Below are 11,669 nucleotides of genomic sequence, written 5' to 3'. Positions count from 1 at the left end.
GATCGAGTGAAGAAAATGTCCCTCGTCTACCCAAAATTTCGGGACGAGGTGAGACGAGGTTTTGGCCCGGACACTGGCAGGCCGTCCGCGGAGCCGTCCGGGCGCGAGGCCCGTGTCAGCTGCGCGCCGGCCGTCGTGTTGGAGGCCGCGCCCCTGCCGGCGACGCGCTCCAGCCCGGCTACCCTGCGATAGCCGCGCCGGGCTGCGTCGACGGTGGCCGCGCGCTGGGTCCCCGGCGGAGCGAGGCGCCCGCGGCGCGGCGGCGGGACGGAGGTGCTTGTAGACGGAGGACTCGCCTGCGGGACAAGGAGAGGACGACGTCAGTCGGGCTGTCAGCGCGACGGGTGCAGAGCGAACCACTCCCACGCCCGTGAACGCCATGCATCACGGCTGACACTCACCTTACTGCTGGGTGGCGGGGACCTGCGCCCTGAACGCCATCTGGTGGGCGTCCTCGGTGATGGACCTGCCCCAGCCGCCGCTGCTGCCGCCGTGGCCGCCGCTGGAGGAGCCGCCGTAGTCGCCGCCGCTGCTGCCGCCGAAGGAGGCGCCGGAGCCGGAGGACCAGGAGTCGTGGCCGCCGCCGCCACCACCGTGGCCGTGGCCGTGAGACACGATCTCGTAGGTGACGGTCTTCTGCTGCTGGGACAGCAGCTTCTTCAGGCCGATGATGGAGGCGAGCAGCAGGGCGATCTTACCGATGAGCAGGGCCTTGCCGGCGATGAGGGCGATGGCGCCGAGGGCGAGGGGGATCAGGGCGGCGGCCTTCAGCTTCATCATCAGCAGGAGGGGCAGCAGGATCTTGGCGGCCTTCTCTGTTGGCAGAAAGAAGAAAGGGGTTAGCGGGCGTCAGTTGGGTTGCCTAGCTGTCGGCGCCGGCGTGGCGGCGGAAGGGAGGCCTACGCGCCACGCGGCGGGCTGCGGCCCTGCGGCCCTTCGGACCGTGGCGAAGGAAGGGCGAAGGACGGCCGCAGAGGGCAGGAGTTAACGAGCGGATAAATAGGGAAACGAAGAGACACATTCCTTGTCACGGCGTTTGCGACCATCTCGGCGCTGGCAGGCTGCAATGCCCAACCACCCCCTTCCTGGACGTGCCGGGCTGGGCTCCACGTTGACCTAGGCCCCGAGGCGCCCCGAGGCCTCGCAGCTGCCCGGATGTCGGGACGGCCTCGCGCCGCGCGCACGTCCGGTCGTCCAACTTTTTATCCCCCCTCTCTCTCCCTCTCGCTCCATCTTCATTTCTTTTTCGGGATGATGACGCCGGTGCGTCCTGCCTTTCCTTTCCCCGGCGTGTTGGGCGCCGTGCTGCCAGCTCCGCCGGGCTGCCTCTCCGTCCGTTAAAACGCGGCGCTATTCGCGCTGTCATCGCCATAGATCTCGCAGCCACCAGATGATGACCGGCACTGATGCCGGTGCCCGCGTCAAGAGGCGCCGCCACTGCCGGCAGGTGGCGCGGGCGGCGGAGCTGATTGGGCGCCATCAAGCCGGCGGCGCGGTGACAGAGAACGCCCCGCCCCGCCCCGCCACGCCCTCAGCCGACGCGAAGACACTCGTCAGCCGGCTGGCGTGCTGCCGGCGTCATTATTTCAAATGTGCAAACGCGCCGCCGGTTCGTGAATCACCGGCGACGGCGCGGCGGCGCGGCGGGCACGGCCTCTTCGTGACCGCCATTTCGGCGCGCGGCCGCGCAGCCCGACCTGCCCGAGGGCCTGCTCGGCCTGCTGCCCGCGCGGCGTGAACTGCTGCAGGCAGACGCGACCCTGCCCGAGTCACGATCGAGTTGCGATCAAGATTCAGTCCATGATCACGCCACGCCCCGCCACGCCCCGCCACGCCGCGGAAGACAGAGCCGGCTACAGGACAGCCGTGCCTTCCGACAAAAGCAAGCAGTTCGCTTTCTACCGCTCTGCAGCCGAATCAAACCGCCGACGGGTTCCTTTGAGGGTCAGGAGGAGGTGGAGTGGTCCACGCGCGTCATCAGGTAGCCGGCTCCCCGACCCGGCCGACTGGCTGCCCGATCCGGATTAGTGCCCCGGCCCGTTAGGGCGGCGCTGCCGGCCGGCACCTTGACCATCACGATGTCCGCCGTGATGGCCAGTGAGTTATGACCGTGCCGTGCTGCGCCGCGCCGCACTGGGCCGTGCTGCGCCGCGCGCGCGTTGACTTTCTAGCGACACAGAGGCCGCACGCCGCACGCACTCGTGGACCAATCACAGCGCTGGCGGCACGCAGTGGCTACTGCAGCGAGCGTGCGTCCCACATGCTACGAGCCGCACGCATGCACGAGGGCGGTATGCACGATGGCATGCAGCTAGCTGTGTCTCCGCGGCCGCAGGGACAACATACAGAGCGGGCAGTGAGGCTGGCCGTCTCGTGAAAGGGGCCCAATAATGTAAACAAGCGGAGTGATCCAGGACTGGTTCCGGGATGTGGGTCACTGGTGCTGCCGGTGCGGCGGGGCCAATGCCAAGGATCTGACCAGTGGCCCAGCCGGTCCTGCGGCCAGGCCCCGGGCGGCCAGGCCCCGGGCGGCCCTGCTCCGCGTGCTCGGGCCTTGCGTGGGCCGTTCCCAGTCCGTTCGGACCGGCAGCCGCAGCCTCCAGCCGGCCAGGACCGGTTTCCTCTCATCTCTCACATTCCTGTCCTGTCCCGATGTCCGATTCACTTTCACCAGGACTTTCCTTTCCCCCCGGAGTCTTCCGTCTCCCTTTTCCGGCCGGCCAGGGCCCGGAGCCTGCAAGGCATAGCAAGGCACTGCAAGGGCGGCCGGCCAGGGCAATACACTCTGAAAAATGTTTGACCCGGATGACGGCGGCTTTCTTTGACCCACATCATGATCCACCTGCTGCCCCGAGTGCCCTGCCCTGCCCTGCAGCCGGGCAGTGCGTGGCGGTGCCGGTTTCACTCCGTACAAGGTGGCTGGCCTGGGCCTGGGCCTGGCGGTTTGAATTAACGCAACGGCATTTTCGGCCCGGCCCACCGCCTCCTCTCACACGGAGGCCGAGGAAGACGGCCTCACGGTAGTCCGCACAGCGCCTCGCCGTCTCTCTCGCACTCGTGTGGGGCGTCCCTCCAGGTTGCAAGAAAGAAAGAGGAGAGAGATGGAAAGGGTGAGAGAGAGACAGAGGCAGAGAGACAGAGAGACAGAGGCAGAGAGACAGAGAGGCGCAGAGAGACAGAGAGATACAACGCTAGGTAGGAGGCCGCACGGGCGCACGCGACGGCTGGAGGGCGGCACGGAGGCAGGGCGGCAGGGGTCCCGGGTTCGAATACTACGCTGCGGCACGCGAAAGAAAGGTGCGCAACCTTGCCCCTGACAGAGACCTTTCACCGCGCGGCGCAGGCCGGGCACGTGCGCGCTTAGCATGGCCGCGGAGATTGACTCGCACGCACACACACACACACGCGCGCACGCACACACGCTCACACACGTGCGGGATCCTTTTCGGGTCCGGAAACTGACATTCTGGCGTTCCTTGACACGCTCACACACACACACAGGGCTGAATCCACTTACACGCCGGCTATCGCGCATGCATATGTATAGCCTGGTGCTTATGAATGCCGACACGTGTAAGTGCGCACGTGTGTGTGCGTGTGTGTGTGTGCCACTTCGCGGCGGGCGGGCCCGAAGAATGGGGCGGAGGCCTGGTCCGGCAGGTGCACGGCGTGGGAGGACGCGAGCAAGAGAGCAGTGGAGCGGCAGCGCAGCAGGTGGGCGAGGAGGGCCGGACGCACGCCGCCCCCGCAGCGCAGCCCATGCAGCCGAGAGGCTCGGAAGAGTCGTCGCTCTGTCACAGTCGCACGCATGGAGCTCTCGGTGCGGGAGCGAGAGAGAAAGAGGACGCAGTGCACCGTCGCGGTGCTGGAATGCAGTGGCCGATGCGTCGGGGTGCACCGGTGGACCGGCGGCCAGATGTGGGCCACGGGGGTCGCGTCCTGCCAACGCCGCCGTGGCCAACCACGCCCCTGGCAGGGCCTGGCGCCCGGCTCCGCCTCTGCCGCCCGTCCCTTTCGCTCCACCTCTCTCCGTCTCTCTCGCACGCCCCGTCTCCCCTCGCTCCGTCCCTCTCGCACGCCCGGCGCGCGTGCTCTCTGTAATTACTTCCGGCGAGCCGAATAATCACAGCGGGCTGACCGCGGGCCGCGTGGCCTGCCGTTCGGCTGGGGTGGCCATTTGGACCAGCGGGCTGCAGTGAGCACCAGTGAGCACCAGCAGCGGGCCCCTGGGGTCAGCCATGCAGTGGTCAGCCACGGTGATGAAGAAGCGGACCAGACCGCAGCCGCCCCGCCCCACCCCGCCCCACCTCTCCCCGCCCCGCCCCACCCAGTGTCCCAGTGCAACGGGTTGTACGGCAGTGTCCCGCTCAGCCATGTGGGGCGAACGGTAATCATTGACAATGGTATTCGAAAAAACAACAGTACTTGCTCGGGAAGTTTGTTTTTGTTTTGAGAAATAGCTAGAGTTGAAACCCACGGTCAGCTTAATCCGTGACCACATAAGGCCAAAAACATCCAAGTATCAGCCAAATTTTCAACTTTTTTTTTTCAATTTAGACCGCGTTGACTCTATGCAGAAGCCCCATCACGCTGGCTAGACAAGGCGGCGCGGCGCGGCGGCTGCCCAAACGGAGCTTATGTTGTTGTGCCCGGCGGCGAGCAGAGCGGCGAGCGAGGAGGAGAAAGGGCCATTTGGCGACCACGATGACCAGTCAGCGAGGACACTACTTTCGGAACGCGCACGCGCGGAGAAACTCCCTCGGAGGATGCGCTGCCGGCGGTGCTGCTGGCGGTGCAGGCGCGTCGCGCAGAACGACAAGAAGCGCCGTGCGAACGCCACTCCGCTTCCCATGCAGGCCGCCGCTGCAGCACGCCGACCGACGCAGTCGCTCTGTCTCCCTCGCACCCTGGCGGGACGTCCCGCGAGTGCGAGAGGGACGGACAGAAGCGGAATCAGTCTGCAGGCCCACGCGCGTCTCGCGGTGCCCCTCATTAACCGAGTCCGTCCCCGCGAGAAAAAAAAACAACAACAAGAGCGCAAACAACGGGGAGTGACTGTGCTTCTCCGAGCGGACGACGCGCGAACGCGTTGCGACCACACTGTGAAGCCGTTCCGGAAGAGCGAGCAGTGCGGGGGAGCCAGACAGTGTACGCTCCCTGACCCAGACCCTGGTAACCCAGACCCTGGTAACCCAGACCCTGGTAACCCAGACCCTGGTAACCCACATGGGCTCTCATATTCACACGACGAAGGCGTGTGGGAACAGAGGGCCACGCCACGCCACGCCCCACTACGGGAAAGAAACGGTCGCCCATTCAAGAGCGCGCCTCTTGGCGGGAAAAAAACAGAGGCGTTGTTTCGGCCGAGTGATTAGTATTCCGAATGAGGGCCGCGCGCCTCGCGAGGTGCGCTTTTACGGGCCGGCAAAAAGAGGCCGTAAGGTGCGTGGCAGTGCAGGCGACTCTCGATCGTAAAATCGTAAAGCTAAACGCTAACGAATTCGGGCGCCTTCTCCTTTCCCTGACCTCTGGCCCCGCCGCTCCGCCGGCTCGACTTCCGGAGCGCAGACATGCATTCCAGGACTATCCCGCGGGATAGGGGGCCGGGGGAGAGGGGGGAGGGGGGCTGACTTTCGCCCGCTAACAGTGCCCCGGCTGTTGTTCTGCGTTCAACGAGTTGCATTCTAATCGAGCAGAAGGAAGGGGAAGGGTCCTACTTTTGCCCGCCGTTTCTCGGAAAGGTTATGAGCCGCACGGACATGCGCAGACGACGGCACGCAGCCTGTGTGTGTGAGTGTGTCACGCGGACTCACACACATGCTCACACGCGGGGCATGCGTGCAGAAGATGCAGTAGCGGGATAGCAAACCACACGGCAACATTGAAAACGGTCACATTTTTTTTTTCAAAGTACGCGCGCAGCCCCCCTGGGTAGACAAAACGTGCAGTGATCATTCCACCTGGAGAGCAGCTCGTGGGTGCGAAACCAGCGCGCACAGTTTGAATGCGGCCAATGGGGAAAACGGGATCGAAAAATTCAAGGACCGGAAGCTTCGAAGCGGAGAGCAAGTTCCATTAGCCAGTTGGACTGGGTGCGTCGCGCGGAGCCGGACCGATGACGCTCGGTGCGAATCACCCCCTCCGCGCCCAATCAAATGCCCCTTGTTGACACTAGGCTGCTCCTCCGTGAGCTGCAGCGGGAGGCACCGGAAAACGGTTTTCAAAGGGCACGGCGCTGTAAACATCGCCACTTGATTCCGCAACGAGATGGGGGCGGCGCGGCCGGCAAAAAGAGGGCCGGTTACTGATTCGGAGCGATTCGGCCCGGCGGGGATCAGGCTCGGCAGCGAGACGGGCCGCGGCGCTTTGTCGCCAATCCAGCCAATCCAGCCGGAAGCATCAACGCGCTGAATATGCATGGAGGGGTTCCGGTGCCCGAGTCCCGAGCCAGATTGAGCGGTTAAGCGGCGCCACGCGGCCACGCGGCCACGCTGCAGCGGGTGGGCGGCGACCGCAAACGCGTGCCGGCTTAGGCTAGGTTAGGTTAGGTCGGCGACGGTACTCACTCTTCTTGCCCCTGCTCTCCTCGCCGACGAGCCCGGTCTCTTCGGTCTCGGTCAGTCCCAGGGAGTCAGCCATGTCGCCGAGAGCGCGGCCGGCCGAGTTGACGGCGTTGAGGACGTCGCTGCCCTTGAGGTCGATCTTGACGGTGTGGGTGTCGAGGAAGCGCTTGATGCGCGACGCCAGCATCGACTCGACGTCCTGGGTCTCGGCGTCCTCAGGGGTGAGCGCGCGGGGTGCGCCATCACCGCCAGCGGCGGGCGCGGGCGCCTGCACCACCGTCACCCCTTCGGTCAGGGAGAAGCTGTCCTTGCCGCCGAGCACCTTGTCCACGAACGAGAACAACTTGTATTTAACACACGACACCGAGTTCTTCTGCAGACAGTCACTGTACAACGAGTCCACGAGGTCGTCCCCGGACTGGATGGCGTTCCGGCTGACCTGGGGCGCGGCGGTGGCGACGGCCGCTAGGGCAGCCAGGACGGCGAAGACCCTCATCATCGACGTGGTCATGGCGGAGGGCTGCTTCTGCTGAGCGGACTGACGAACTGACTCACTGACTGTGGTCCCGCTGCCGGCCGCCCTCCGTTCTTATACGGCAGCCCCGCCCGGCCCGCCGCCCGGCCCGCCGCGCCCCCTCCAGGCCGCCGCCGTGGTCCCGCCGCGGTCCCGCCGGACGGCGGCGAGGGCTCCGGTCCGCCGCGCCAGTCCGCGCAGCCTCCGCCGGCGCCGACACAGGTAAGGGGGGCTGGGGGCGGGGGGCTGCAGAATGGAACATGCAGGCGACATTCTTCGATCGGGGACCGTTCGCTTTCAATACCCGGTAGGCACTCGGGGGTGCACTCCATCCTGACCGAAACAAGACTCGCCAGAAAATTTAAAACCACCCGTGTTGTCGACTAAAGTTATATTGGTGGAGGTGTGGGGAGAAATTTGTGGCAGCACGGCGCAGGCATTGCGTAACAACATCCCTTCTTCTCTCCCGGCATCCTGGCCACCACCCGGCTACGGCCACGGCGGCGGCGCGGGTGCAGTGACCCCGAGTCTCCCCGAGCAAGTCCGCCTCACGGCCACCACGCCCCACGGTCAGGGGCAGCGCCCGGCGCGCCCGGCGCCTGACATTGGCACTGGCTTGGCGGCTTGGCGGCTTGGAGGCCTCCGCGGTGCTCCGGCAGCGGGACTGGGCGCCGAGTCTGGCGCTACCAGAGTGCAGGCTGCAGTGCAAACACACATATCGGCAGCATTATTCGCCGCTGCGTTGCTTCGGCTTCAAAATTTGTGAAACTGTTGCGACCTGGAACACGCGCCGTGACCCGCCCATTTTCGCCGCGCGAGTTTACCACCCATTTCCCGGCGGACGACGACGGCCTTATTATGAAAAAGTTTACATCTTCATACTCCTGGTGGACGAGGCGCGCTAAAAATCTTTATGTGGGAACGAGAGGAGGAGGCAGACAATATGACACGAAAACGGATCCCCACTCCCTGTTCGCCCCTGCTGCAGGGCCCTGCCGCCTATCCCAGGCTTAAACACCCAGGCCGCTGCGGGTGCCCGGGAGGGCCCACCAACGGGGGGCCCCCTCCCCAGTCCGAACTGCCCAGAAGGGCCGCTAACCCCCGGCCCGGCGCACTATGGTCACCAGGGCAGCCCGCCTGGGAGGTAGGCAACGCTAACGCAGCGCAGCGTTGCAGCACAGCGGCTGCCTACCCGCCAGGCGCTAGGCGCACACATGCTCTCCGCTTCAGTAAAGTGCACACATGTGCCCGCTCTTGGAGTGCAGTCCTCACAGTAGTGGTCCTCTCTGTCACTCCATCGACATGACCCGGACAACGTCGTCCACGTGACTGCACTGCGCACCGCGTACCGCTTGTCTGTGATTAGCGCTGTCTCCCTCGCTCAATCCATCATCATCGCCCCTCTGCCCGCGCTGCGGCGCCGCTGAACTTTCGTCCGCGATGAGCGAAGTTGGCGCACGGGAAGCAGTGGACCTTTTGTCCCCAGGGGGTGAGAGGCTGATTCCGAGCGATGCAGAGTCGCTGTCTTTCTTGCACTCACTGAGTGGCCCGCGGGGCTGCGAGAGAGACAGCGAGAGAACGCTGTCTGGAATCACTCTGCCCGGCCCTGCCGCTGGGACGGCGGCAGAGCAATCGGCGTAAAAGGCTAAGCAGGCGATGCGAGCCGTTTAAGCAGCGCGAACCAGGAGGGCAAAAAATTGGAGGGAAGGGCCTCACGCCCGGCAAAGGGCATGCGAAGGAAAGTACTTCCCCGTCGGGGGAGTAGGATCCCTCGCCTTGGATTGGACGCAGTTGCTATCAAAAGTCAGCCAAAATCCTGGACATGAGGAAATTTTTGGCTACACACGCTCTTGCCAGTACCGCTGCACGACGCCCGGCGGGGGAAGCATCTTTTCACTCCACTTTTAGGCGGGTACCTGGTGTAACTGGCGTACGGGCTGCGCCGCGCGCCATCGTAACTCCGGCTGAAAGCTGCTACTCACGCCGTCGATGCACACGCAAGCATTTATTTGCTCAGTGGCTTAACGTGTGTGCTGCAGCCGCGCTGCAAAAAAAAGGTGTGTGGTTCGGAGCGCGGCCCTGGAAGAGGGCGCAGGGTGCGCATGGTTCCCAGGAGACTCAAACCAGTCAGATTTTTTCCTTATCCAGTTAGGCCTGTGAGTCGTGGAAAGGGTGACGCGAAGTGCAGGTGCGGTCCTTTATTCGTCAGTAGTCTTGTTTTTCGGCGATCGCTTTGGAGGGTAGAAAGCCGGTTCGGGTTGCTGAACCCCAAGCAGCCGCCGGAACGACGGGGTGGCCGCCCCAGACCGCCCCTCGAGGGAGGGGGCCCCGCGCGGGGCGAAGCGCGCGACAGCAGAGGTTGCCGGGGCCCGCGCCACGGATTCCACTGAGACTTAAGGGAGGCTTTTGTCTCTTCAGTTTAGTTCTGCCTCAATCCCTTACCGAAAGTTTTGCAAAGGTTAGCGCCCCCTTTCTGCCACGCTAGGCAAATGCACACACCAACACACACACACACTCATCAAAACGCATACCAACACACGTCGTATATATACACATTCTAAGAGGATGAGAAAGAAAGAAGCCGTCTCCCTCGCTCGCTCACACACACACAGACATGCACACACGCCACGCCTGTCTCATTTGCATGCAGTGGGGATGCGCCCCCCGCCCCTCTCCCCTTCCTGGAGGCGCCCAGGCCGGCCTGCGGGGCCTGCCTCACTTTGGGGTCACTCGGTGCTTTCCCACATTCAGGACAATGATGCGATGAGCCACAATCACGTGGTCCACATTGCACGCACTCACTCACACGCACGCTCCAACACACACACACAGGCTAACACACACACACTTACACACAGACAGACCGTCTTCCTGCCGTGGCCAAGTTTATGGGGAATCGAACGGGACCGCGCGAGAATTTATCGAACTACCGTAGTTGCACTTCAGGCGCTGCTATGCGACGTCTGCCGGCGGTAGACTCGGCGCGCGCGGTACCTCGGGTGCCTGGGCGCGCGCTGCCGAGAAGTAGGGCTTTTATTTTTTTAGCGCAGCGAGAAGAGATACGTGGGAAGAAACTGGTAGAGTTCGAGGCCCTTCGGGTCAGCAAAATACCAAGAACATTGAGCTTTTCGTTTTCTGTAACAAACTGCCGCTCGTTTGGTCCGTTTTCTGACGCTTCAGTGGTGGCATCATGGCACTCCCTCTTGACCGCCGCCACTCACGCACACACACACTCGCGTGAGCGCACACACTGGCGTGGCGTGGCCATGGCGCGGCCACACCCGTGCGAAACCAGATTGAAAGCGGTTGGCCGCTTGGCCCGCGAGAATCCGGCGGGATGGCTGTGCGAGTCAAGGCGCATTTCGAGCGTCCCAGCCACCACTTTCCACCCGGGAGCCGCTTGGCGCGCTTGGCTGTGGACCCACCCGTGACCCACCCACTTCACGGCACACCGGCACGCCACTCCCCGCCGGGCCACACCCAGCTTTACGCTTTTTTATCTGTTTTTGCTCGAACGCCACCAACTGGCTCCAATGCAACTCGCTCTGCATATTATTCTTATTCAATTTCACACGGCCCAAAGTTCCTCTCCCGCCAAACTTTCTACCATCCAGTGCTCCAGATGCCTTGACGCAGCGGCCTTAACACCAACGGGAGCGCCTTTACAGCACGCCCAGCTACACTGCCGCCAAAACATAATAGAGAAACATTTTTTAAACGTCGCCGCGTGCCGCGCGCGCCGTGCGGATGGCTTGACGCGGCTCCCACAGTGTGTCCGCGCTTCCCCCACCCCCACCCCCTCGGAGCGTCTGAGCGAGAGCGAAAGTGACGCGAAACATTCGGAGCCGTCGGCAGGAAAAGGACACTAGCTGAATACGGCTTCCTTAACAGCTCGATTCGGACGTACCGTGGGCAACGCTTACGGACCCCTTTGTCTTCGGCAGGCACCTCGCACTGCAGCGCCGCACCGCGCCTTGACCTTTGGAACGCTTCGCAGCGCTTCGAGGCAGGGCCCTCTGTTTGACTGGCTGCCTGCGCTGTGCGCAGTGTGCAGCCCGCACCACTCAGACGCGTGTCAGAATGTGTACGCGAGGCAGCTTATCTTGACCGCCGGAAAGGTTAAAGGGTCCGGTAGAAAGCGATAGGTCCGAACTTCGCCGCGGCTGCTGCTGGGAGAGGTGCGGCTGCAGGATCATCTCGGAAAAAGACTGCGAAAAGGCGCAGTACGTTCGTCGTAGTAAGAACGGTCCATTGTTACCCGCCGCCATCGTGATCCCCCATTGTCACCTCACTGACTTTCAGCTGCACTGTAATCTTAGCCTTTTTCTAACCAAAGGGCAATAGACTTGGGGACGGTGGGGCTGAAGTTAAAGTTTACATTTTGGGCCGGCGGTGGGTCCCCCGTGTGGAGTGTACATGGTGGTGGTCTACACTGCGGCGTTGCCGCCGTCCACTAGCCACAGTGCTCCCTTCGCACCCAGGCGTTATAGCGGCTGTCTCCAAACTCTTGACGCGTGGGTGTTAAAATCACCTTTCTTTTTCACTCACTGTGACGCAACGTTACTGAGTATTCGCTTTCAAAAGAAAAATCC

The 11,669-nt window shown here is 63.5% G+C and overlaps 1 protein-coding gene across 2 annotated transcripts; it reads right to left on the bottom strand.

Moving 5' to 3' along the window:
• Positions 1 to 230: 230 nt before the first annotated feature.
• Positions 231 to 7,112, bottom strand: LOC117653750 (keratin, type II cytoskeletal 1). 2 transcript variants are annotated; one of them, XM_034399622.1, is made up of 4 exons: positions 7,003 to 7,110; positions 6,567 to 6,885; positions 402 to 815; positions 231 to 296 (listed from the first exon to the last, which is right to left on the bottom strand). In XM_034399622.1, exons 1-3 carry the CDS (start codon positions 7,072 to 7,074, stop codon positions 403 to 405), a joined length of 804 nt encoding a protein of 267 aa, XP_034255513.1. In that variant the 5' UTR covers positions 7,075 to 7,110; the 3' UTR covers positions 231 to 296; position 402. The 2 variants fall into 2 exon arrangements, with proteins under 2 accessions (XP_034255513.1, XP_034255512.1); XM_034399621.1 differs by having other exon boundaries at positions 6,567 to 7,112.
• Positions 7,113 to 11,669: the final 4,557 nt, after the last annotated feature.

This window comes from Thrips palmi, unplaced genomic scaffold (genome assembly GCF_012932325.1).
Source record: "Thrips palmi isolate BJ-2018 unplaced genomic scaffold, TpBJ-2018v1 HiC_scaffold_8, whole genome shotgun sequence".
Classification (NCBI taxonomy): Eukaryota; Metazoa; Arthropoda; class Insecta; order Thysanoptera; family Thripidae; genus Thrips; species Thrips palmi.
The sequence above is the reverse complement of the archived record's forward strand: the minus strand, read 5'-3'. Positions and strand labels throughout refer to the sequence as shown.

What these genes read in the sequence shown, in the direction of transcription:
- LOC117653750 (XM_034399621.1), bottom strand. Translation starts at nt 7,074, where the DNA reads ATGACCACGTCGATGATGAGGGTCTTCGCCGTCCTGGCTGCCCTAGCG. An exon ending in GGAGAGCAGGGGCAAGAAGA is followed by an intron (nt 816 to 6,566) that starts GTGAGTACCGTC and finishes TTCTGCCAACAG; the next exon opens with AGAAGGCCGCCAAGATCCTG.